The sequence below is a fragment of the Canis lupus genome, chromosome 12, assembly GCF_048164855.1.
Source record: "Canis lupus baileyi chromosome 12, mCanLup2.hap1, whole genome shotgun sequence".
Classification (NCBI taxonomy): Eukaryota; Metazoa; Chordata; class Mammalia; order Carnivora; family Canidae; genus Canis; species Canis lupus.
The window spans coordinates 12,270,365-12,296,225 of NC_132849.1; the positions used below are offsets into that span (position 1 = coordinate 12,270,365).

Genomic DNA, 25,861 nt, shown 5'->3' on the forward strand with positions numbered 1-25,861 from the left:
CAATTGGCTTCTTGCTTTGTTTGGGTTGCCTCGAGTCACTTCCCATCCTCAAACTCAGACAACTTGACAGAAGTCCTTTGTGTTTTGCTAGCATGAGTATGCGACTCTTCTCTTTTTCTAGAAATGGCATTTTGGGTTGCTCAGTCCTCCAGTCCTCAGTAGTGATGCCCAGACTTGGAGCTCCTACTTCCCCTTCCTGGGCCCTAAAAGCTCTTTTCTGACTCTCTAGTTTCAGTGCTGTGGAAAAGAAAGCTCTGAACAGGTCCAACCCACATGCCCAAAGGAGCTTCTGGGGCACAAGGTAAGCTTCTCTTCCAGGGTTCCTATCCTACCTCTAGTGTAAGATGGCTCTTGCCCGTGGGGTGACAGGTGTGATTCTCAGAGGCCCTCTCCCGGTGGCTTCTCTGCCTCAGCTTTATTCTATATAAACTAAGTGAAGCAATGCTGAGTTCCAGTATGCTGGTCCCCTGGGAAATGATGGCATGCTGACTTGCCCATGATGGTACAAATGCTATGGCATTAATTAAATTTGCCAGGGCCAAGGATGTGCACCCTGAGAATGTCACCCCACATCTCTCCATGGAAGTCGCTGATAAATGCTTCATTTATTAAGTGCTGTATGTCAGGCACTGTGCTGGGTTCTGAACACTCTAAGATGAAAACCATGGTTCTGCCCCTTGTGGCCTCCCTAGTCAAGGGAGACGTGCTGTGTGTAATGTCTGTACAGAGTACAGTGGAGACACAGTGGTGTTAGGAAAGCTTCACGGAGGTTGGAATCCATGGGCTGCGCTTTGACAAAGGACGGTCATCCCAGGCCAAGCTGGCAGCGGGAACAGAGGTGTGGCGGTGAGGAACTCCAGGACGGCAGGGAAGCCAGGAGTTCAGAGGAGATGGTGCCAGACATTCTTGGGGAGGTAGACAGAGGCGTGACTTTACACCTGGAAGTTTGAGAAAGGTGTTGCTTTTAGCAGACGATTGACATGGTCAGTTTTGCATTGTAGAAACCATAGTCAGGCTGCTGAGTGTGCCAGGTAGAAGAGAAAGCCAGAGAGTGACGGAGGGAGCCATTTCGGTGGCACTTGTGGTCACCCTGGTAAGAGATGCTGAGGAGGGACGCCTGAGGGGCTCAGTGGTTGAGCGTCTGCCTTTGGCTTAGGGCATGATCCCAGGTCCTGGGATCAAGTCCCACACCGGGCTCCCCACAGGGAGCCTGCTTCTCCCTCTGCCTGTGTCTCTGCCTCTCTCTTTCTCTCTCTGTCTCTTGATAAATAAATAAAAAATAAACAAACAAATAAAAGAGATGTGAGGAGCTAATGCAAGTTCACCAGCAGTGGGAAGAGAGAGGGAGCAGTGGATTCTGAGATGTTCAGTGGTAGAATCAACAGGCCTGGGAGACCTCTTGTATGTGAGTGGGGAGGAGGGAGGAGGAAGTTAAGACTTCAGACTTCTGCTTAGGCACAAAGGATGGGTAGAGACTCCGCTCCCCATGAGAGGTGAATATAGGGAAAGGAGCAGATCCTGAGTCAGTTTTGGTCAAGTTTACACTTTGGGTACCTTTGGGACTTACAGGTAATCTGAGCTGAAGATCGGTGTTAGAATCCCAGCATAGTGGTAGTAGCTAAAGCCATAGGAATAGAAGGGAATGCCCAAGAAGATTGTGTAGAACAAGGTAGAGGTGGGCTGAAAAACTTGTCACAAAGGTAAGCAGAGGACAAGAAGCCAGAAGTCTGTGGAGGAATTGAGTTGGGAAGAGTCCGAAGACAGTGAAGTGGAGGAGGAGATAGTTGTCCATGGAGTTCAGTGCTGGGAAGAAGACAAAGAAATGAAGGCTGGAAATAATGTGTTGTATTTGGTCCTAGGGGATCATTAATGGTGTGTGCTATGCAGTTTCAGTTCTGAAGGGCTTGAGGAAAGCACAGACTCAATGTGGGAAATAAGAGAGGGAAATATGAGCATGTGGGGACAATGACATGGATGCTTCTAAGCATATAGCTGTGAAGAGACTGATGAGATCCTAGGTCTAGCTTGTATCATGGGTTGTCCATTGAATGCTTATCGACTCCCTGAGACCTGGAGGACATGAATAAGGCACAGCCACTGCCCTCAAAGTTCTCACCATCCATTGGAGAGACCTACAAGGGAGCCAGCACCCCCACACTGTAGTACATGAGTGAGCCTCCATGAGAGGGAGCACCACAGACCCAACAGGGGTCATGCAATTTGAAGGATTGCAGAAGGACCTCCCCATTTGATTGTTTTTTGTTATTGTTCAAGTACCATTAACATATGGTATTAAATTCACTTCAGGTGTATATTATGATTTCACACATCTGTACATTACTCAGTGCTCATCACAAGTGCACTCCTTAATCCCCTTTATCTATTTCACCCATCCCCCTACCCACTTCCCCTCTGGCAACCAACAGTGTGTTCTCTATATTAGAGTCTGTTTTTTGTCTTTTCTTGCCTTTGCTCATCTGTTTTATTTCTTAAATTTCATATATGAGTGAAAGCATATGGCATTTGTCTTTCTCTGACTGTGTTTCTCTGTTTCACTTAGTTTATACCCTCTAGGTCCATCCATGTTGTTGCCAATGGCAAGATTTCATTCCTTTTGATGGCTGAGTTACATTCCATTATGTATATATACCACTGGTTTATCCATTCATCTATCGGTGGATATTTGGACTGCTTCCATATCTTCGCTATTGTAAATAATGCTGCAATGAACTTCGAGTACATATATCTTTTTGAATTAGTGTTTTTCGTTTTCTTTGAGTAAATACCCAGTAGTGGAATAGTTGAATCATATCATATTTCTATTTTTAATATTTGAGGAGCCTCCATACTGTTCTCCACAGTGGCTGCACCAGCTTATGTTCCTACCAACAGTGCATGAGGGGTCCTTTTTCTTCACATCCTCATCAACCCTTGTTTCTTGTTTTTATTTCAGCCATTCTGACTGGTGTGAAGTGATATTACATTGTGGTTTTCATTTGCATGTCCCTGATGATGAGTGATGTTGAGCATCTTTTCATCATCTGGCTGTCTTCTTTGGAGAAATGTCTATTCAACCTCTCTGCCCATTTTCTAATTGGATTATTTGGGGGTTTTTTGGTGTTGAGTTTATAAGTTCTTTAGATATTTTGAATATTAACCCCTTATTTTGTCATTTGTAAATATCTTCTCCCATTCAGTAGGAATAAAAATTTATTTATTTATTTTATCATTTATTCATTTTGTTGCCTTTTAGTTTTGTTAATTGTTTCCTTTGCTGTGCAAATTTTTTTTTATTTTCATGATGTCCCAATAGTTAATTTTTGTTTTTGTTTCTTATCCCTCAGGAAACATATCTGGAAAAATATTCTACAGTCAGTGTCAAAGAGATTACTGCTCATGTTTCTAGGAGTTTTATTTTTCCAGGGCTTCTATTTAGGTCTTTAATCCATTTTGAGTTTATTCTTGTGTATGATATAATAAAAAAGTGGTCCAGTTTTCCCAGTACCACTTATTGAAGAGATCATCTTTTTCCCCTTGTGTATTCTTGCCTTCTTTGTTATAGATTAGTTGACCATAAAGTGTGGGTTTATTTTTGGACTCTATTCTGTTCCATTGATCTATGTGTCTCTTTTTGTGCCGTGACATACTATTTTGATTACTGCAACTTTGTAGTGTATCTTGAAATCTGGGATTGGTTTTCTCCAGCTTTGTTCTTCTTTCTCAACATTGCTCTGGCTATTGGGAGTCTTTTGTGATTCTAAAGAAATTTTAGGATTATTTGTTCCCATTCTGTACAAAATATTGTTGGTATTTTGATAGGGATTGCATTAAATGTGTAGATTGCTTTGAGTTGTATGGACATTTTAACAATATTTGTTCTTCCAGTCTATGAGCATGGAATGTCTTTGTGTCATATTCAGTTTCTTTCATCAATGTTTTATAGTTTTCAGAGTACAGATCTCTCACCTCCTTGGTAGTTTATTCCTAAGTATTTTATTATTTTGGGTGCAATTATAAATAGGATTGTTTTCTTAATTTCTCATTCTGCTATTTCATTATTAGTGTATAGAAATGCAACAGATTTCTATATACTGATTTTATATCCTGTGACCTTACTGAACTCATTTATCTATTCTAATAGTTTTTTGGTGGACTCTTTAGGGTTTTTTTAATATATAGTATCATGTCATCTACAAGTAGTGAAAGTTTTATTTCTTCCTTACCAGTTTAGATGCCTTTTATTTCTTTTTGTTGTCTGATTGCTGTGGCTAGGACTTCCAGTACCATGTTTAATAAAAGTGGTAAGAGTGGGAAAAAAGAAAAAGAGTAGTAAGATGGGATATCCTTATCTTGTTCCTGATCATAGAGGAAAAGCTCTCAATTTTTTCCCATTGAGAATGATGTTAGCTGTGGGCTTGTCACATATGACCTTTATTATGTTGAGGTATGTTCCCTCTAAATGTACTTTGCTGAGGGTTTTTATCATGAATGGATATTGTACCTTGTCAAATGCTTTTCTGCATCTGTTGAGGTGACCTTATGGTAAAACTCTCTTAGTGATGTGATGTATCAAGTTGATTGATTTATGAATACTGAACCACCCTTGCACACCAACAACAAACCCACTTGAACATGGTGAATGATCTTTCTAAATATATTGTTGGATTTGGTTTCCTGGTATTTTGTGGAGGATTTTTACATCTTTGTTCAACAGAGACATTGGCCTGTAGTTCTCTTATTTTGTAGTGTCTTTGCCTGGTTTTGGTACAAAGGTGAATGCTGATCTCATAGAATGAATTCAGAAGCTTTCCTTCCTCTTCTCCTTTTTTGGAATAGTTTAGAATAGGTGTTAACTCAGGGAGCCTGGGTGGCTCAGTTCATTAAGCATCTGACTCCTGATTTCAGCTCAGGTCATGATCTCAGGATCCTGTGATCAAGCCCCACATCAGGCTCTGCACTGAGTGTAGAGACTGTTTAGGATTCTTAGTTTCTCTCTTTCCCTCTACCCTTCCCCCCACTCATTCGGGCTCTCTCTCTCTTTCAGAAAAAGAAAAGGGTATGGATTAACTCTTCTTTAAACAAGTGATAGAATTCACCTGAAAAGCCATCTGGTCCTATACTTTTGTTCGTTGGGAGCTTTTAAATTATTGATTCAATTTCATTGCTAGTATTTAATCTGTTCAAATTTTTCATTTCTTCCAGATTCAGTTGTAGGAGGTCATGTTTCTAGAAATTTATCCATTTCTTCTAGGTTGTCCAATTTGTTGGCCTATGATTTTTTATAATATTCTCTTATAATCTTTCATGTTTTTATAGTTGTCAGTTGTTTTTTCTTCTACTTTGTTTATGATTTTGAGTTCTCTTTCTTTTTCAATGAGTCTCACTAAAGGTTTATCAATTTTGTTGATTTTTTGGAAGAACCAGCTTCTGTTTTCATTGATCTGTTCTACTGTGTTTTTAGTCTCTGTTTCATTTATTTCTGCTCTGATGTTTATTATTTCCTTCCTTCCACTGGCTCTGGGCTTAGTTTTTCTTTTTTCTAGCTCCTTTCAGTGTAAGTTTAAGTTGTTTGAGATTTTTCTTGCTTCTTGAGGTAGGCATATATTGCTATAATCTTTGCTCTTAGAACATCTTTTGCTGCATCCCAGAGATTCTGGAACATTGTCTAATCATTTTCATTTGTCTCCATGTATTTTTGTTTATTTTCTCTTTGATTTCTTGGTTGACTCATTCATTGTTGACTAGCATGTTATTTAGCCTCCATGTATTTGTGTTCTTTCCAGATATTTTCTTGTGATTGATTTCTAGTTTCATACTGTTGTGGTCAAAAAATATGCATGATGTGATTTCAATCTTTTTTAATTTATTGAGATGTGTTTTGGGGCCTGATATGTGACTGATTCTAGAGAATGTTTCATATATACTTGAAAAGAATGTGTATTCTATTCTTATTGGATGGAATGTTCTGAATATATCTATTATGTCCATCTGGTCCAATGTATCATTCAAAGCCACTGTTTCCTTGTTGATTTCTGCCAGGATGATCTATCCATGGATGTAAGTCGGATGTTAAAGTCTCCCTACGATTATTGTAAACTATCAGTTTCTTCCTTTATGTGTGTTAATAGTTGCTTTATGAATTTAGGTGTTCCCTTATTAGATGCATATTTACAATTGTTATATCCTCTTGTTGGATTGTTCCCTTTATTATTATGAAGTGATCTTCCTTTGTCCTATATGATAGTCTTTGTTTTAAAGTCAATTTTGTCCAATATAAGTATTGCTAGCCTAGAATTTATTTATTTTTTTGCTTCCATTTGCATGGTAAGGTTTTTCCACCCCTTCTCTTTCAATCTGCATGTGTCTTTAAGTCTGAAGTGAGTCTATTTTAGGCAACATATAGATGGGTCTTGTTTTTTTTATCCATTCAGTCCCCTTTTGATTGGAACATTTAGTTCATTTACAATCAAAGTCATTACTGATAGGTATGTACTTATTGCCAATTTGTTACTTGTTTTATGGTTGTTTGTAAGTCATCTCTGTTCTTTCTTTTGGTCTCTTCCCTTGTGATTTGATGATTTTCTTAATGATTTACTTGGATTCCTTTCTCTTTATTTTTTGTATATTATTACAGGTTTTTGATTTGTGGTTACCACTAGGCTCATATACAACATTTTATGCATATACAGTCTATATTAAGCTGGTGCTCACTTCAGTTTGAACCCATTCTAAAAGTACTAAATTTTTACTCCTCTTCCTCCACATTTTATATGATGTCCCACTTTACATTCTTTTATTTTGTGGATTCTTTGACTGATTTTTATAGATATAATTGATTTTACTGCTTTTGTGTTTTAATCTCTATACTGTTCTTTATGTCATTAATCTGCTACTTTTATTATGCTTGTATTTACCTGTGAAATTTTTTCCTATAAATATTTGAAAAGTTACTCAGACAAAATAACAGGGCATAAGCAACACACATAAGATACTCTCCTGAAGTGCCAGGACCTCTTTTTATTAAAAAGCAGTTTCAAGAGCAGAGAACACAGCTGACTTTCTTAACACAGAAACAACCACAGAGAGGCAGACAATGTGAGGAGACAGAAATCTATCCCAAATGAAATAACAGGACAGAGCCATAGCCAGAGATCTAAGCAAAACATATATAAGTAATATGCTTGATAACATATTTAAAGCAATGATCATATGAATACTCACTGGACTTGAGCAAAAAGTAGAAGGCTTAAGTGAGACCCTAAGCACAGAGACAAGGAATAATATAGCAGAGATAAAGAGCTCAATAAGCAAAATAAGAAACATGCTTGATGTTCTTGAATAGCAGGATGAAAGAAGCAGAGAAATGAATTAGTGACGTAGAAGACAGAATAATGGAAAATAATCAAGCTGAACAAAAGACAGAGAAAAGAATTATGCAAAATGAGAATAGACTTAGGGAACTCAATGACTCTATCAAACATAATAGCATTCATATTATAGGAGTCCCAAAAGAAGAAGAAAAAGAAGAGAGAAAGGGGGCAGAAAATTCATTTGAAGAAATAATAGCAGAAAACTTCCCTAATCTTGGGAAGGAAACAGATATTTAGCTCTAAGAGGACACCCATAAAAATCAACAAAAACAGCTCCACATCAAAACATCTTGTAATTAATCAAAACATCTTATAATTAAATTGGCAAAATATAGCAATAAGGAAAAAAAATTTAAAAGAAAGACAAAAGAATTCAGTACAAGCGAAAACCCATAAAGCTAGCAGGAGATTTTTCAGCAGAAACTTTCCAAGCCAGAAGAGAAGAGCATGATATTTCATGCTGAATGGGAAAAATCTTCAGCCAAGAACACTGTACCCAGGAAGAATACTCTATCATTCAGAATAAAAGAGATAAGGAGTTTCTTGGGGAAAAAAAGTTAAAGGAGTTCATGACCACTAAACCAGCTCTGCAAGAAATATTGAAGGAGACTCTTTGAGTGGAAAAGAGAGAACAAAAGTGACAGTATAAAGGTAAGAAACACAAAAGGAATTAAAATGAATATTTCTGTAAAAAAATCAGTCCAGGAACTCACAGAAGAAGTATATGAAATATAATAACATAAAGTATGAGGAGGAAAGGAAAAAACAATCCATTCAAACTTTAACAACCATCAATTTAATATAGACTGCTACATGCAAAAGAGGTTATATACAAACGTAATGGCAACCATCTATCAAAACCACTAATAAATATGCAAAGAATAAAGAGAAAGAAAGCCAAATATATCACTAAAGAAAATCAGCAAGCCATGAGAGAAAGATAAGAAAGGATCAGAGAAAATCTTCACAAGAAATCACAAAACAAATAATAAAATGACAATAAACATATAATTATTAATAATTACTCTGAATGCAAATGCAATAAATGCTCCATCAAAAGACACAGGGTGAAGAATAGATAAAAAACAAGTCCCATCTATATGCTGCCTACATGAGACTCATTTTAGACCTAAAGACACATGCAGATTGAAAGTGAAGGGATAGAGAAACATCTATCATGTAAATGGATGTCAAAAGAAAGCCAGAGTACCAATACTTCTATTGGACAAAATATTTTTTTTATTTTTTTTAAAGATTTTTTATTTATTCATGAGAGACACATAGATAGAGTGACAGAGACACAGGCAGAGGGAGAAACAGGCTCCATGCAGGGAGCCTGACACGAGACTCGATCCAGGATCCCCAGGATCACACCCTGGGCCAAAGGCAACACTAAACCGCTGAGCCACCCGGGCTGCCCCAAAATACACTTTAAAAACAAAGACTATAACAAGAGACAAAGAAGGACACTATATAATAATAAATGGGACAATCCAACAGGAAGGATCTAGCAACTGTAAATATTTATGCACACAATGTAAGAGCACCCAAATACACAAAACAGTTAATAGCAAATTGAAAGGAACTAATCAAAAATAATACAATAATAGTAGGGGACTTTAATATCCCAATTACATCAATGGGCAGGTCATCTAAACAGAAAATCAACAAGGAAACAATGGCTTTGAGAGACACACTGGACCAGATGGACTTAACAAATAGAGTCAGAGAATGTTTCATCCTAAAACAGCAGAATACACATTCTGTAAGTGCACACAGAATATTCTCCAGAATAAATCACATATTAGCCCACGACAAAGCCTCCAGAAATTCAAAAATCAAAGTCACACCATGCATCTTTCTAACCACGATGCTTTGAAACTAGAAGTCAACCACAAGAAAAAAAATTGGAAAGGCCACAAATACATGGAAGCTAAGTAACATGCAACTAAACAATGAAAAGGTTAACTGGGAAATAAGAGCAGAAATTAAAAAGTACAAGGAAACAAATGAAAAAGAAACCACAATGGTTCAAAACCTCTGGGATGCAACAAAAGCGGTTCTAAGGAATTAGAAAAACCCTAAAGACTCCACCAAAAAAAAAAAAAAAAAAAAAAAAAACTGCTAAAAACAAATTCAGTAAAGTCTCAGGATACAAAATCAATGAGTAGAAATCTATTGCATTTCTCTACACCAATAGTGAAGCAGCAGAAAGAGAAATTAAGAAAACTCCCATTTATAACTGCACCCAAAATAATAAAATACCTAGGAATAAATGTAACCAAAGAGGTGAAAGATTTGTGCTCTGAAAACTATAAAACACTGATGGAAGAAATTAAAGACAATCAACACAAAGAAGTAGAGTGGCATTCCATGCTATGGATTGGAAGAACAAATAGTGTTAAAATGCCTATACTGTGCAAAGCAATATGCATATTTACTGTAATTTCTATCAAAATAACCAAGAGCATTTTTGACAGAACTAGAACAAACAATCCTAAAATTTCTATGGAACCACAAAAGACCCTGAATAACTAAAGCAATCTTGAAAAAGAAAAGCAAAGTTAGAGGCATCGCAATTCTGGACTTCAAGCTATATTACAAAGCTACAGTAATCAAAACACTATGGTATTGTCATAAAAACAGACACATAAATCAATGGAACAGAATAGAAAATCCAGAAATAAATCCACAACCAAAAAGCCAATTAATCTTCAGCAAAACAGTAAAGAATATCCAATGAGAAAAAGTCTCTTCGGGCAGCCCGGGTGGCTCAGTGGTTTAGCGCCGCCTTCAGCCCAGGGTGTGATCCTAGAGACCAAGGATCGAGTCCCACATCAGGCTCCCTGCATGGAGCCTTCTTCTCCCTCTGCCCATGTCTCTGCCTCTCTCTCTCTCCTCTCTCTCTCCTCTCTCTCTCCCTCTCTCTCTAATGAATGAATAAATAAATAAAAGAAAAAGTCTCTTCAACAATGGGTGCTGTGAAAACTGGACAACAAGCAAAAGAATGAAATTGGACCACTTCTTACACCATACACGAAAATAAATTCAAAATGGATTAAAGACCTAAATGTGAGACGTGAAACCATAAAAAATCCTAGAAGAGAACACAGGCAGTAACTTCTTTGACATTGGCCATAGCAACGTGTTTCTAGATATGTCTCCTGAGGCAAGGGAAACAAAAGCAAAAATAAACAATTGGAATTTCATCAAAATAAAAAGCTTCTGCACAGGGAAGGAAACAATCAACAAAACTAAAAGGCAACCTACACAATGGAAGAAGATATTTGCAAATGACATATCTGACAAAGGGTTTGTATCTAAAATATATAAAGAACCTATAAGCCTCAACACCCCCCAAAAAAACAAGTAATCCAGTTAAAAAATAGGCAGAAGACATGAACAGACATTTCTCCAAAGAAGATATACAGATAGTCAACAAGCATGTGAAAAAATGCCCAACATCCCTTATGAGGAGAATGCAATTCAAAACTACAATGAATTGTCACCTTACATTTCTCAGAATGGCTAAAATTAACAATACAAGAAAGAACAGGTGTTGGTAAGGATGTGGGGGGAAAGGACCCCTCATGCATTCTTAGTGTGAATGCAAACCGTCACACCACTGTGCAAACAGTATGGAGGCTCCTCACATAATTAAAAATAGAACTACCTTATGATCTAGCAATTTCACTACTGGGTATTTACCCAAGGAATACAAGAATACTAGTTCAAAGTGATACATGCACCCTGATGTTTATAGCAGCATTATCGACAATAGTCAAAATTTGGAAGTAGCCCAAGTATCCATTGGACTAAGGAATGGATAAAAAAAGATGTGAGATATATCTATATCTATATCTATATCTATATCTATATCTATCCACATATATATACACACACACACACACACACAATGGAATATTATTCAGCCATAGAAAAGAATGAAATGTCCCCATTTGCAATGACATGGATGGAGCTGGAGAGTTTAATGCTAAGCAAAATAAGTCATAGAAAGACAAACACCATTTGATTTTGTTCATATGTGAAATTTAAGAAACAAGCCAAGGAGGATAAAAGAGAGACAAATCAAGAAACAGACTCAACTATAGAGAACAAACTGCTGATTAGCAGAGGAGAGGTGGGTTAAATAGGTGATGGGGAAGTGATGTATGGAAGTGTTGATTACTGTATTGTACACCTGAAACTAATATAACACTGTATGTTAAGTAACTGGAATTAAAATTGAAAAAGAAATTTAAAGCGACTAGTGAGCTAAGTGTGTGTTCATGCCCTTTGATTCAGAAATTTCACTCCTTAATTTATTTTAAGGAAAAAAAAATCAGATATGGACAGAGGTATGGTATCACTGCAGTGTTATTCATAAGAATAAAATACTGAATAGGCCATTGATATTGTAACAATAGGAGAATTATGTACTATCATATGATGAATTGTTTTAGAGCCATTAAAGGCCACTATTTCAAAGAATTTTTAATGAAAGTAATTTTGAAGTCATAATTTTAAGTCTAAAAAGCACATAGTTGTATATAAATAATGAACTAAGTGTATGTTTGTGTTTAAGAATACACCAGGGGCACCTGGGTGGCTCAGTCGGTAGAGCATCTGACTTTGGCTCAGGTCATGGTCTCAGGGTCCTGGGATCAAGCTTCACGTCAGGCTCCATGCGTGACAAGGAGTCAACTTGTCCCTTTCCCTCTTCACTGCCCCTCGCCATTGCTTGTGCTTTCTCTTGCTCTCATTCTCTCTCTCTCCCAAATAAATAGAATCTTTAAAAAAAAAAAAAAAAAAGAATACACCAACAAAGGCGGCTGGCTGGGTCGGGTGATGGAGCATGCAGCTCCTGATCCTGGGGTTGTGAGTTCAAGCCCCACATTGGGTGTGGAGATTACTTATGAAAAATAAAATCTTCAAAAAAAAAAGCAAAAGAATACACCAACAGTGTTAGTGATTATCTTTATTATAAGAATACAAATATGTCTTCTTTTCTTTCTTTTAATCTGGAATAGTTCCCCCTTACCTGCAGAGGCTATGTTTCAAGATCCCCAATGGATAGGTGAAACTCCATGGGTGACACACTGCAAAAGCCAAACCACAGATAAGGGGGAACTACTGAATTTCCCAGATTTCAACCGTAAGCACATATTTCCTTTACAACTAAGCAAACCAGTACATGTGAGTTGTTCACAAAAAGAAGCTGACTGTGAAAGCAAGGAGGGAACGTGGGCAGAGCTAGAGGAAGACTGCAGTAGAGGGGATTGTTTTGTTTTAGGCTGAAGAACACAGGCATGGCATTATATGATGAATGGAAATATCAACAGAGAAGGAGAGGCTGAATGCACAAGAAAAGGGGAAGATAACTGACAGTACAGGCTTCCTGAGGAGATGAGAGGGAATGAGATTTAGCTCCAATAAAGGGTTAACTTTCAACAGAGAAAGGTACTTGGTTGGCTTTGATGAGATGGAGGTAAGGGGCAGGGCTGCCTTGTTCACTTTGCATGATTGCTGCCTACAACAGTGCCTGGAACTGAATGGAGCATAGAAGTTTATAGGTGAAGAAGAAGGTTGAAGGATTTCTATAGGTTGACTATAGAACCTATGGAAACCATTTACTCCAGTTTAGTGAGACAGCCACTATTTAGTGCAGTGGTTCTCAAACTTTTACCAGAATGTATTATAGTGTGTTACTTTTTGTGAATCTGTATCCTTTTCTAAACTGTGAGCTCCCTAAGGGGAGAAGAAATCATGTCTTATCTCTATACCTACCATGTCATTCCAGTAACTCACTGAGGCGAGGTAGATGCTCAAGAAATGATTGTTGAATGAATGAATGAATGCGGTTATGACAGGAGACCTAATAATAGTGATAGGGATTTCATACAGCTTATGTGAGTACTAGAGGGAGCTGACGAGTGACAAGTAAAAGGACGTAGACAGCCTAAAGACATAATTGCATGGAGAGCATACCTCTATACGTAAGAGGATTCCAAATAGAAACTGGAGAAATTAATTGTAGTGACAAGTGATCTGTTCTGCTCCCTATCCAATTATCCCTCATTCTTTGAATCTGACCTCCACAAGTCTCTATGGGGCAGATGAGACGATAGAGACCCACCCAGCACAGCCATCATAGATAAGAGTGGTCGTCTAATTGCTAGAGTTCTATTCCTTTGTTTAATTTAAACCAGTACAGACTTTTAAGCCTCTTACTAGGTAATACCTACCTTGCATAGTAAATTGGACCAAGTATATAGAAAGTCTTTTAAATTATTAATGACAAGACAAAAGCAAGGAGCTATTATTTGGGGGATATTTTACTTATTTTTATATGCTGAAAGCAAGAAGATGCCCCAAATTTTTAAATGCTTCAGGTCCTAGAATAGCTTCCTCCAGCCAGGTTTCAGGGCTCTGAAAGAGCTGTTGGCCTAAATAGGAACATTCCACCAAAAGAAGAGGATTGTATTTTTTTCCCCGATATACATTTTTGCTTTAAGGTTATCAAAATGGTGCTAAGAGAAGCGCTTTAAATGTGAGCAAGAAGCTGATGTGGATTAACTTTCACAGGATGCTCTGTAGAGAAAGAGAGGGTTGGATCAGAGTGATAATTCACAGATATCATCGTTTGTTATTCCTGACTTTTTTTTTTCCAAAACAGAATTGCATTGATGAAATTGAGGCCATAATCAGTGTTAAGCTCCAGCTCATCGGAATTGTTGGTATTGGGATTGCAGGTCTCACGGTGAGAAAGTTCCAGAACTTATCTTTTTTGCTTTCTAAGAAGCCTTTGCATCTTATTTGCCTTCGAGTGTGATATGTCAGTATTTTAGGAGAGATTTCTCATAAAAGACAGACACTTGTTGACAGGACATCTTCTAAGAACAAAACTCATTAGATATTATAGCAACACTCAGTTCTCTAAAATATGATACCAATTTTAACTTTAACCTAATTATGACCTTGAGTTTATCATTGCAATAACTTCATATTTTAAGGCCAACAAGCTTAAACTAAACAAGTGATTTCCAATTCTGGGTCTCTTCTTACTGTTAAACATTTAAAATAGCCTACCAGGTTAATCTCTCTCACCTATGATTTGCAGAAGCAGTGTAGTGCAATGATTAATAGTGCAAGCTTTGGCATCACACTGTCTGGGGTCACCTCTTACAAGCCCTGGGATCATGGAAAGTTTCTTACTTTCTCTATTCATCAATTCCCTCATCTGTAAGATGAGGATTTTAATGTACTAACCTCATAAGATTGTTGTGAAGATTTCTGAAATGGGGTAATCCATATAGAGTATTGACTCATATAAAGTGTCTGGAAGATAGCACTCAGTAAATGCTAGCTCTGTACATAATCTGGGTGCTCCTGAACCCAGAATCCAGACAAAGAAAATAACCTATGTAGAAGTGTGAAGCATAGTGCACCTAGGTACCTGCAGGAGGCTCAGTGCCTCTACAGTACAAGGGTGTGCAAGAATTGATAGGGACCATAGGACTGGCAAGAGAGAACAGTGAGGAGGATGTGAGGATCCACATAACTGTGCCCTTTTGAGAGGTTAGGCTTCATCCTTAAGGTAGAGGGAAGCCACCAAGGGACAAAAGGACCTGTGTTGCCATGTGGAGGTAAGTTGGAAGGAAGTGAGATTTGAGTCAGGCTAGTAAAGAGATGATTTCCACAGTCCAGGGGTTGAGTGATAATAGCTCATGCTAAGGTAGCACTTACCCTCTAGCTCTCTATGAAGATCAATTCATGGCATAAGCTAAGGCAGAGGCAAAGGGAATTGCAAGGAAAATCATGGAATTGGCAGTTTTCTGGGACACACAAGCATCTTCCCTCTTTTCTGCATTGAGAACTCAGAGGGGTGGGGCAGTGGGTGAAATACTATGCTGAGTACCTCCTAATGCAGGAACATCTCTCGGCCCTCCTCATCTTCTATAGGGGTAGCCTAGTTGCTATTCTGTTGCTTCCTGAGGACAATTTTGAGGCAGAAGATCTGAAAATGTGCTGAATAATAGAGGTATCAAAGAGACACTCATAACAATTCTACAATCTCAATGAGCGAGCATCCTAGAGACAGTAACCCCTGACTCACGACAGTAGCAGGACAATACTGAAAAAGTTCCTTTCTGAGGGGATCCCTTTAGAATACAACCAGGACGAAGTAAGGGCTGTATCCAAGTTGACAACCACACTAAAGGGGGAAGGCTCGCTACTGGTCATCTTGAATCAGCACCCCCTGAGCTTCTGTAATTCCTTTCTTCTTAAGGTAAGAGTTGCACAATTAGCCAAATGTCCATTAGGTGTCTCTCCTGCCATATGTGGTACTGAGTTGTGGCAGCCAGAAGCTTGGAGCCCTGCTCCAGGTTCTCTTAAGCCTACCTCTTCCCTTCCGTAATAGCAGATAAGTCATGTCTTTTTAAGTTTAGCATTTATAGATTCTAGTCTGATGTAGGTTAGGATTGTGGAGAGAATCATAAGGTCATGGTACATATTTCTTTAAACAAACATTGACAGTAGTTTATTAACATGGTACCCACAGATAGCATTCCATAGGCTCTGAGAAATTGTAGGGGAAATGATTGACAACAAGAAAGATCTTTTGGTATCCTTGTATTCAAAACCATTGGTTTTTCCCAGTGTTTGGCTTTTCAAAGAATTATCCAGGAGGCAGAATATGTCAGTAATACCATATTTCAATATCTCAGTTTATACTTTCAGAATACTATTGAGTTAAATAGTGAAGCAACATTTATACTTTAAAATGAAGCAGGGAAAATGAAGAGATGCTCTACTTTGTAATATGTGGTCACTGTGGCAAAAATTCAGAGCTTTTCCAACAATAGGAAACTATTTAGACCAAAGTGTAAACAGCCAATAGTTGACATGTTAATATGGAAGTCTTTAATCAGCAGCCATAATTAATATATATAAAAATGCCACTTAAAGCCAGTAATTATTGGTATAATTATTTGTTAGACACCCATGCAATTTACTGACTTTTTAAAAAATCAATTTCTATCATTTGAATGTCATTAACAAGTGGTTCCCTCTGTTTCAGATCTTTGGCATGATATTCAGCATGGTCCTTTGCTGTGCAATACGAACCTCGAGAGATGTGATATGAAGCTACTTCTACATGAAAATTGCAACCTAGAGCTTTCATATGACTGTCAGCAGAACATTCTCCTGGCTCATTTTTAATATTCAAAGGACATTAGGATCTAAAATAATATGCTGTTAATTGTACATTTGCACATGTATGTATGTTTGGCTTGTTACTCATTTACCCCTTGAGTGAATGCTGTGTATGTTGACTGAGAGCATATTCGTGTGTGATCTGTGTATTTCTGGTGTATGCATTGTATATAATGAAATCTTTGCTGGAGATTCCTGATTCTTGTTATGTTAGAGGAACAACCTATTTGACTCTCAGAAACAAATGATAAATTTTTGATAAACTTTAAAACAACGTAGCTATTCAGAAGAAATGATAATAGGTCATTTTCTCAGATTTTAGCCATAGAAAGTTAGATACAGAGAATCTAGGGATTTCTGGTTCACAGAAGCAATAAGCTACAAGAATTGAGAGATCTTGGTGTAGTGCTAAAATTGACTGCATCTGAGTTAGATGTAAGGGTTTCCTGGGATTTTTTTTATATACATACTCTCCCCAGAACACAGTAAACCACAGTTTTAGAACTAAACACATCTGTAAAACTAAATATAGCATGGAAAATCTAATTTGAAGAAGTCATACTTTCCTCGTATTTAAAAATAAAAACCTCCCTCTGGAAAGAGTGGTCACACAGACAATCATGTGCCCTATAAAACTGAGTGTCTTTAGGACTTTAAAAAAAAAAAAACTTTTAATAACTTTTTAAGGAAATTTTTTGTTCTTATATAAATACATTTAAATAATGCTTTATTACTTTCCTTTTCTGACTCTGCTCTGAACTATAGCAATCCTCATATGAACAAAAGGGCTTTTATCTCAAATTTTTCTGTATTTCTCCAAATGTACAGATTGAAAGATTAAAGCAAGAGATCTGGCAGTTGCAAATAGTGGGAAAGAGAATTTCTACTGGCACTGTATCTATGAAATACCTCATAACTTGAGTTTACATATTTTCCTAATTTTTTGTATTTTTCTTATTCACCTAGAGACTTCATAGATTTTGATCTCCCATTTTCATCCTTTAGAATAAAACAAAATCCTTAATTCAAATATTATATCATAAGCACCCTTGACCAAACCAAAAGAAAGAAAAGAAAAAAAAAAAAAAAGAAAGAAAAGCATCTACCAGTTGTGCGCACACGCAGAAACAAGCTAAGTAAATTAAAATACTTAAACACACAGAACAGAGATATGTTTTTTCTGTGTAAGTCTCCTATAAAAATAAAATTTTCATATTCTTTATGGTCTTGATACGTCAATTTAGGTGTGTAAACCCAAATTTAGGATCTAAATTGATATTTTGGCCAATTTTTAATAACAGTACATTTAATAGATCATGGAGCGGTTTTTAAATTATATTTTAAAAGACTACACAAAAATGAAAGTACTAGGGACTTTCAAAACACACACACTTGTGAGAACATAAGTCTTCGGGTGTGCACTAAAGGAAAATGTACACCCCCAAGAAACTTTTACAAAACATTTTGCTGAAAAGACTTAACCACTACAAATAGTCTCATTGGCATAGAAAACCACACTTCTGCCATACTTTTGACTGCTACTAACTTTGGAGGAAGCTTTTCTAGAAAAAAAGATTGAAAGCAAGTTAAAAATTGAATTATACTTTACTGTGTCCATAACTAAAGAAAAGATATTTTTAAGAAAATCACTTCTTGAAATAGATGTCTATACCCTAGTAGGTGAGAAATAGAACCTTTTAAGCCAAGACTAAACAGTCCATTTCTCTTACTGGCTTTAGTTCATCCTCTACCTGAACATAGGTCCAAGTGCTTAGGTTTCTTCCACCTCAGAGTTATCGCTGATTCAGGTATAGAGTTTCATTCTATACCTGAATTAACAACCCTAAAGAAGACTACAATACTTAGAAGTATAAGAGTAGGAATCTGTTCCATCTATGGTTAATGTATCCCTCTTGGGAGTAATGTTTCCAAAATATGTACCACGAGTAAAATTAGAGAATCCCACCCCTGAGTGAGGGTAGATTTCTATATATCATATATATATATATATATATATATATATATATATCCTAAATCTATATATATCTTGAATTCCTATATATCTTGAATCTATAAGTGTTTTGATTCTATATATCTTGAATATATAACTCTTGAATATATATATAACTTGAATATATGTATGCATGAATGTGTGTGTATGCAGACATGTATACATATATGGGTACATATAAATGCACACATATATATAAATTTTTGGTTATGTGTGTTTACCTGAACTGATTTGAGATCAGACCCAAACATATTCTTAAGCATCTGGTACCAAGGCACTAAAATTAAAATTTCTTGATGAACATTTTAAATTATTTCAAATTAAATTTTCTATGTACTGGAATTGCTTGTTTGATTTATCTTAAAAGTCTATCATATACACACGTTTCACAACTTATCTAAATGTCCAACTACCAAACAATGTAGTGTAAAAAAAAAAAAAAAGAAAGAAAGTGTAGTAACCCTTCTATAGTGTTACTATGAGAAGCTAAACTTAAAAGCAACACCCTAAGGACCTTCATGCAAATAGTTATATTTCAATTAGCATTGTCTCATCCAACTTCTACATCTCTTCCCCAGCATAGCTCCTTTGTTTCCATGTTTCGCTATGTAAAGCTGCACACCTGCACACTGACATGGGGGCCATCGTGGTCCACCACACAGTCTTCAAGGATAGTTACTCTCCGTTCCCCATGTGCTCTGTTAATAGGTTTGCTTGATGAGAACAAGGCTTGTGGGAAGAAGGCAGTGAAGGAGATAGCATATCTTCCTTTCTGAAGTAAGTATCAAAGATTAAAAGGAAGAGGCACCCTTGGGAATTCAGGAAGTGCACCCCAACTTTCCTGGTTCAGTGCTCTGTTGACATCCCCTTTTGACCACCACCCCATGATACCAGCAACCCTTTTTTACCCACCCCTATGTGGGGGCATTCCTAGGCCCCTGAAGCTAATCAATTAACCACATCATCTTGATTTGGATTCATCAAAATCAAATTTGTATTAAGGTGTATTTTAAGGGGAACAAAAGGTTTCTACTTTCTTTCAACATGATTCTTTTTTTCCTATAAAATGTATCAGTAAGTTATTATATGTAGGTGTCCATTGAAAAGTAAAAAGACTACACTAATGCAAAATGTTATTAATCATTTTGTTGGTATCCTCACTGTCAACAAAAGTTAAATACATTCCAGGAAACCACTATTTCAATGGCTACCTCCTAGGGATATGGAAAGCATGAAATTCAGAAGTAAAATGTCCTGAATGTTACAAAGCAAAAGCCATGCTGATTTCATAAAGTTTTTAAAAACCCATCTGAAGCTTTGGGATTTGTTTTCATTTTTTTTTCTTGTATAATTTAATGATGGTTTTACTTATATTAAATAGAAGAAATTTAAATTAAATTAAAAGAAATAACCAACCATGAAGTTAGCAAACCTGGCAACTAATGAATATTATCTAAATTGTTATAATTATATTGATGAGAGTTTCTGTTAATTATAAATCAAACATGCATCATCATGCACAACTGAAGATCCTTCTGCATGATACCAAATACCTATTTGAACCATTCACTTGTTGGATTAATGAATAGCTTTTGATGTATTTCCCAATTCTATTTTAATTCAAAGACTTGACATCAATAGCCATAGCCAGAATCCCTATATTTACCTCTGGGCCTGCTCTGCCTTATAAGATGCAACTGACTCTAATACTAGATTTTTTTTTTTTTTTTTTTTTTTTTTACTTTGCTGGGAGTACTATTTTATATGTTTGAAAAAACTCTTCAGGAGATAGTGATATGCTAAGATGAACAAGAGAAGTCTGCCTTCAAGGAGTTTAGAGTGGAAAAAAAGCAAATATAATTCCCGTGATATGATATCCATTAACCATGAGTAGACCCTCTCTACCTTGGAAAGGATGGTCCAGGAAGAGAGATTTTCCTGAATTTTGAGATCTCTAAACTGAGTGCTAAAGAACTCATACAAATTAGCCAAATAAGAAGTAATAGCAGTAGAGAAGAAAAGCAGATCACTGGGGGACAGACATCAAGTAGGCCCTGAAACAGACAACCTGAAAACATTCCAAAAGGGCATGTCAAGAACTAGGGAGATAAAGGACCCCGTTAAACTGTACCAAGGAGTCTTATCTTTGTATAGCTATCATTGGAAAGATTTTAAACAATGAGTTACAAAATCAAATTTGAACCTTTTAAAAATCAGTTAGCTTTAGCATGAACAATCATTGGAGGGCAAGGGCCAGAGGATTTCATGAGGATTCCCAGCTAATATACTGGGATTCCTATCAAGTAGACAGATACAGGGGAAATCAAGGGAAGGAGGAACCTAGAATCATTCCCAGGTCTCCTGATAGCTAGAGGATGGTGGTACCCAGGAGAAAAAGGAGACTGCAGTGATGAAGCAATTTGGAGATGACTAGGACATCCAAGAGGAAACATAATCAGGCACTGGATACATGCCCTGAGCTCAGGAAAGGAGACTAGGCTAAAACTATAGTTTAGCAATCTGCAATATAAAAGTAGTAGTGCCCATATTTGAACAATATGGGTAGTTTCATGTTGAAGACCTCAGTGAGAAAGTCTCAAAAACTAGAATCCTCTACTCCAGTAAAATTTAAAGCCCAAAACAGTTCTTTACTCCCCATCCATTCCTCCATCTAAAGCTAGAGGGTCTCTATCAGGTACCTGCTTTCCATCAATAGCTGCCATCTAAACCATATTTTATTGAAATAGGTAGTTTCTCATATGTTCTACATTTAACAATGTCCAAAGGGCCAGTAGGACACATAAGATTATCACAGCACTATTCCTTCTTTCACAAAATGTGCAATCACTCCTACAGCACAAAGCAAAATTACATTCCCAGAGGAAGTACAGTTCAGAACTACATTACAGTTGCCCGCTAGACCATCGCATGGATTTCTAGACATCTTAGAGAAGGGTAGCAAGAAAAGGAATGAAAAGAGAAAATGTTGACTTTGGCCTCATTAGGACTTATTGTAAATGCCATAGGTGTATCATGTTGTGAATCCAAATATATGACCATCACTGGGCCCTCTAGGGTAACAGAAAGGTCAGAGAAGATCAGGACCTATATATTGCACCATTAGTAAGTCATTGTCAACCTTACTGGAAACAGTTTCAAGGGAAGATAGGAATAGGAGTCAAATCATAGTGGGTTGAGAAGAGAATGAGAAGTGAGGAAATAGTGTAGGAAAGTTGGTATAGTCTGCATGTTTGTTTCCCTCTAAAATTCATGTGTTGAAATCCTAATGCCCAATGTAATGGTATTAGGAGGTGAGGTCTTTTGGAGGTTCCTAGGTCATAAGAGTAGAGCCCCCATGAATGGGATTAGTGTTCTTATAAAAGAGACACCACAGAGATCTCTTGCCCCTTCCACCAAGTGAGGACACAGTGAGAAGGACCAGCTATGAAGTAGGAAAAAAAATCTCTCACTGAACCATGACCACATTGAGCACCACAACCTTGAACTTCCCAGCCTCCAAAATAGATTTCTATTATTTATAAGCTACCCATCCTGTGGTATTTTGTTATAGCAGCCCAAACAGATTAAGATGGGATTTTTACACACAAAAAAAAAATTTGGAATAAGAACTCAAAGAGAGAAAAGTAAATAAATAGAAGGCTGTACAGGCTCACAAGAAGGCTGTTTGCTTGTTTTTGCTTTTGCTTTTTTATTTAGGAAGGACTGAAGGATAACTTATGCTGAGGAGAAAAAGTCAATAAAGAGGAAGCAAGAGAAAAGAGAAAATAACAAAGTCCTAAAGGAATGAGGGATGGGATCTTTTGAAACCAGTGAGAAAGATGCTAAATCAGTCAGTACTTTTCAGTTGCAAATGTCAGAAACACAACTCTGACTAGTTTAGCAGTTATGATTAAAAGTTACAATTTCATTAAGAGTTGAAGCCAGCTTCTGATCAGACTTAAATGATATCATTAGGTCTCTCTCCTTCACTCTTTCTTGCTGTTGTCTGGGTTGACTTTATTCTCAGGCTGGCTATTTCTAGAAGATGCCAAAGATGGCCAGCAGTGGCTCCAGGCTCACAGCTTACAAACCCCAACAGGCCAACATTCCTCTTTGTCCAATAATTATAATAAAAGCCCTGAAACCGACTCCTACTGGAAGAGATTAGTTTACATGCCCATCCCTCAGTCTGTCAGGCCTCACTGAGCCTAAATAGCACGCCCACCTCCATCATTTGAATTGCAAACGTTGGTGGGGGTAGTACAGGGTGAGGGGCACTTGGAGGGATGACAGGTGGAAGTCCTGGCTAGGAGGTAAAAGTTGGGATGGGAACAGAAATGGACACCCCAGTGGAACTCACTACGCTTGTGGTCCCAGTGAGAGTCAACCCCTACTTGATCATCAACATCACACCCTTCCAGGAGGAGCAGGCCTTGTCCCCAGACCCAAATGCTGAAGAACAAAGCATGAATCTGCCCATGCCCAGCAGGTGCTCTGTGCCCTGTGGCTGTGCAGCACTCTGCAACCCGCCACTCCTCTTTGCTGGCCTACTCCAGCCCTGTTGTCAATCACTCTGGGTCCCTGAATGAGAAAGTACACTCCCAAGAGACAATGACCTTAAGCATCATACCTTGTAACCTGAGGATTTGGAAATCCTGGCTGGAAAAGACAACTCCAGAAAGACTCTGATGTCATTGGACAGGCCTATAATTATCAGGAATTGCTAACCACCTTTGTGCTGCAAAACTCAAGGGAATAGACTCTTGGATTTGTGTGATACATCTAAAGAAAGCACCAAAGCCTGACTGCACACTGTCCTGTGACCTGAAAGTAAAAGTTTCTTGGAATTGAAGTAGACACATCTGATGAGACAGCTTTTCCAAGATGTGTGGACAGGTCTATAAACCTTTTTCTTGCTGTTGCTTCTTCTCTCTGCTTCTTCCATGGAAAGACCCTGTCCTTGTCCTCATTTCCCAAGCCCTTGCAAAAGAGGAGAACCTAGTCTTTTAATTATGGCCTTTCAGAAACAGCTTCATCATGATCCTGGGACACATTAATTTTCACTTTTTTCTGAAGAGTTAGAATTTTCAGAATTCACAAAAGTCTCCTTTCATCTAAACTGGTTTGTGGTTTCTGAATTTGCAACCTTACAGATTGTATTATCAATAACACATTTGGCTCCAAACAGTCCTTTTGAGATAAAAATAGTGTTTTAAAGCATCTTTCAAGTTTTGCTATTTTTCACAAAGTTCATCAGCTATTGCTTCATGTTTATATCTGCTTGTATCTTCCAATGTACTCAGTTCATTCTTTCAGTGCACTCCTGCAGTATTCACTAGTGCGCTTTCATGGTCGCTATCAACAGAGACTTCCACTTCCCGAGGCATGCATGACTCCAGGTTTGCCTTCATAGGCAAATTGGAATAAATGCCAATAAATATTTCAGTTGGCTATTCTCATACCTAGAGTCCTGGTTTAAAACCATCATACAAGTTGGAATTATTTCTTCTGCGTATAATTAAGTTTTATATTTTCTTCCTGTCAAACTTCTTTAAGAAACCATGTACCCAATAAGGTGATGCTGGCTGGCTCAGTGTGTTGAGGTGACTTCCAACACTTACAACCTTGAAAAAAATAGGCTTTTTAAAAAGATTTATTTATATATTTGAGAAAGAGAGCCTGGGGGATGAGGGAGAACCTCAAGCAGACCCTCTCCCTTCCACTGAACATGGAGCCCTACACAGAGCTCAATCCCATGGCCCTGAGATCATGACCTGAACCAAAATCAAGAGTTGAATTCCTGACTGAGCCACCTAGGTACCCTGAAAAGACAGGCCTTAGATGAGAAGTAATTGAGAGTTTCTCCTGCTAACCTTCCTTGTTGCTTAGATGTGGCCTTAAGTGGTTCCTAACTGCTAAGCACTTCCCTCTGACATAGGACATGACAACCAGGAAAAATCCTTCCTGGTATCAAGGGACAAAACCATTAAATAGAAAGAACTTGACTCTTGATCAATGGTGCTTTCAATGAAATATTCTGATCAAAATGTGAAAATTAATAAAAGGAAATCTTCTTCAGAATGTCATCCACCAGCTAGGAGAGGGAGTTCTCATGGCTCAACACATCTTGTCAATTTCAGGTTCCATGAAAGTTATATGTGATTAGTGCCAGTTAGATATGAATATTAGACATTTTATTCATTAATCAAAGATCTGTGTTTGATATACGGTTTTTAGAAGGGGTGTTATAACTCTGCAGCTTTAAGTGTTCATGTTTACCTAGTGATATGAGAACACAAACGCCCAGATTAATATTTGAAGACTGATGTCAACCTCAAATATTAAGGTAAGCATAGGGGCACCTGGGTGGCCCAGTTGTTGAGTGTCTGCCTTTGGCTCAGGTCATGATCCCAGGGTCCTAGGATCAAGTCCTGCATCAGGCTTCTAACAGGGAATCTGCTTCTCCCTCTGCCTATGTCTCTGCCTCTCTGTGTGTGTCTTTCATGAATAAATAAATTTAAAAAAATAAGGTAAGCATAACATGGATTCCTGACCTTGTATGTAAATGTACTACTATTCCCTCCCTATTGGCAGGTAATAATCCATCTACACTACCTCACCACTTGCATGCACACACACAAACACACACACACACACACACACACACACACACATCTGGGGCACTGTCCGCATGTAGGCATTTACAAGATGCCCAGCTGAATGCAGCCAGTGACTGTGGGATACAGCAAAGCCAACCATCCCTGCTGATAATTGATTTTTACCCTAGTGGTAGCAGTTTAAATGGAGAGAAATGGGAAAATACAGGATAAATCATCTTTTTGAGGTCAAGTCTGCAGGGTACTAGGTCTGTCTCACTTCATGCATCTGTTGAAACTAAATTCATGAAAGAGTACCCAAGGAGAGAAAAGATAATAAATTGCCACTTACCAAGTGCATTTGCTGGAAAACAGTGTTTCAATATTGATGAAGGTGTAGGTTAGAATTTAGGATGATTCTATACTATTTAATCCCTTAGTACTCGCTCCCTGTCCCTAAAATCTTTCATAATCATACTAGTTTTTCAGGACATCAAAAGCCAAAACAGCATAAGTTGCTTTTGGTATAAATACTGAAAAGTGTCTCCTATTACTGGAAAGAATACAAAGGATTTAGACCTCCACATGTAAAATGATCATGGCCTCTTTTCTAGGCTTTTGGGGTATAACTTTCATAAGTCAATTGGCCCATCAGAGTAATTAAA

The 25,861-nt window shown here is 37.5% G+C and overlaps 1 protein-coding gene across 4 annotated transcripts in view; it reads left to right on the forward strand.

Annotated features, from left to right (window-relative positions):
- The window catches only part of TSPAN2 (tetraspanin 2), a 57,288-nt gene extending 37,380 nt beyond the window's left edge, over nt 1–19,908 (forward strand). For 2 of the 4 annotated variants that reach the window (XM_072769661.1, XM_072769662.1), the window contains exons 6-7: nt 230–301; nt 16,453–19,908. In XM_072769661.1, coding sequence (XP_072625762.1) covers nt 230–301; nt 16,453–16,518 — 138 coding nt within the window. In that variant the 3' untranslated portion in view covers nt 16,519–19,908. Of the gene's footprint in view, nt 1–229; nt 302–14,046; nt 14,131–16,452 lie in introns of all 4 variants that reach the window. The other 2 variants (XM_072769663.1, XM_072769660.1) reach the window with 2 other exon arrangements.
- The last annotated feature ends 5,953 nt before the right edge of the window (nt 19,909–25,861 follow it).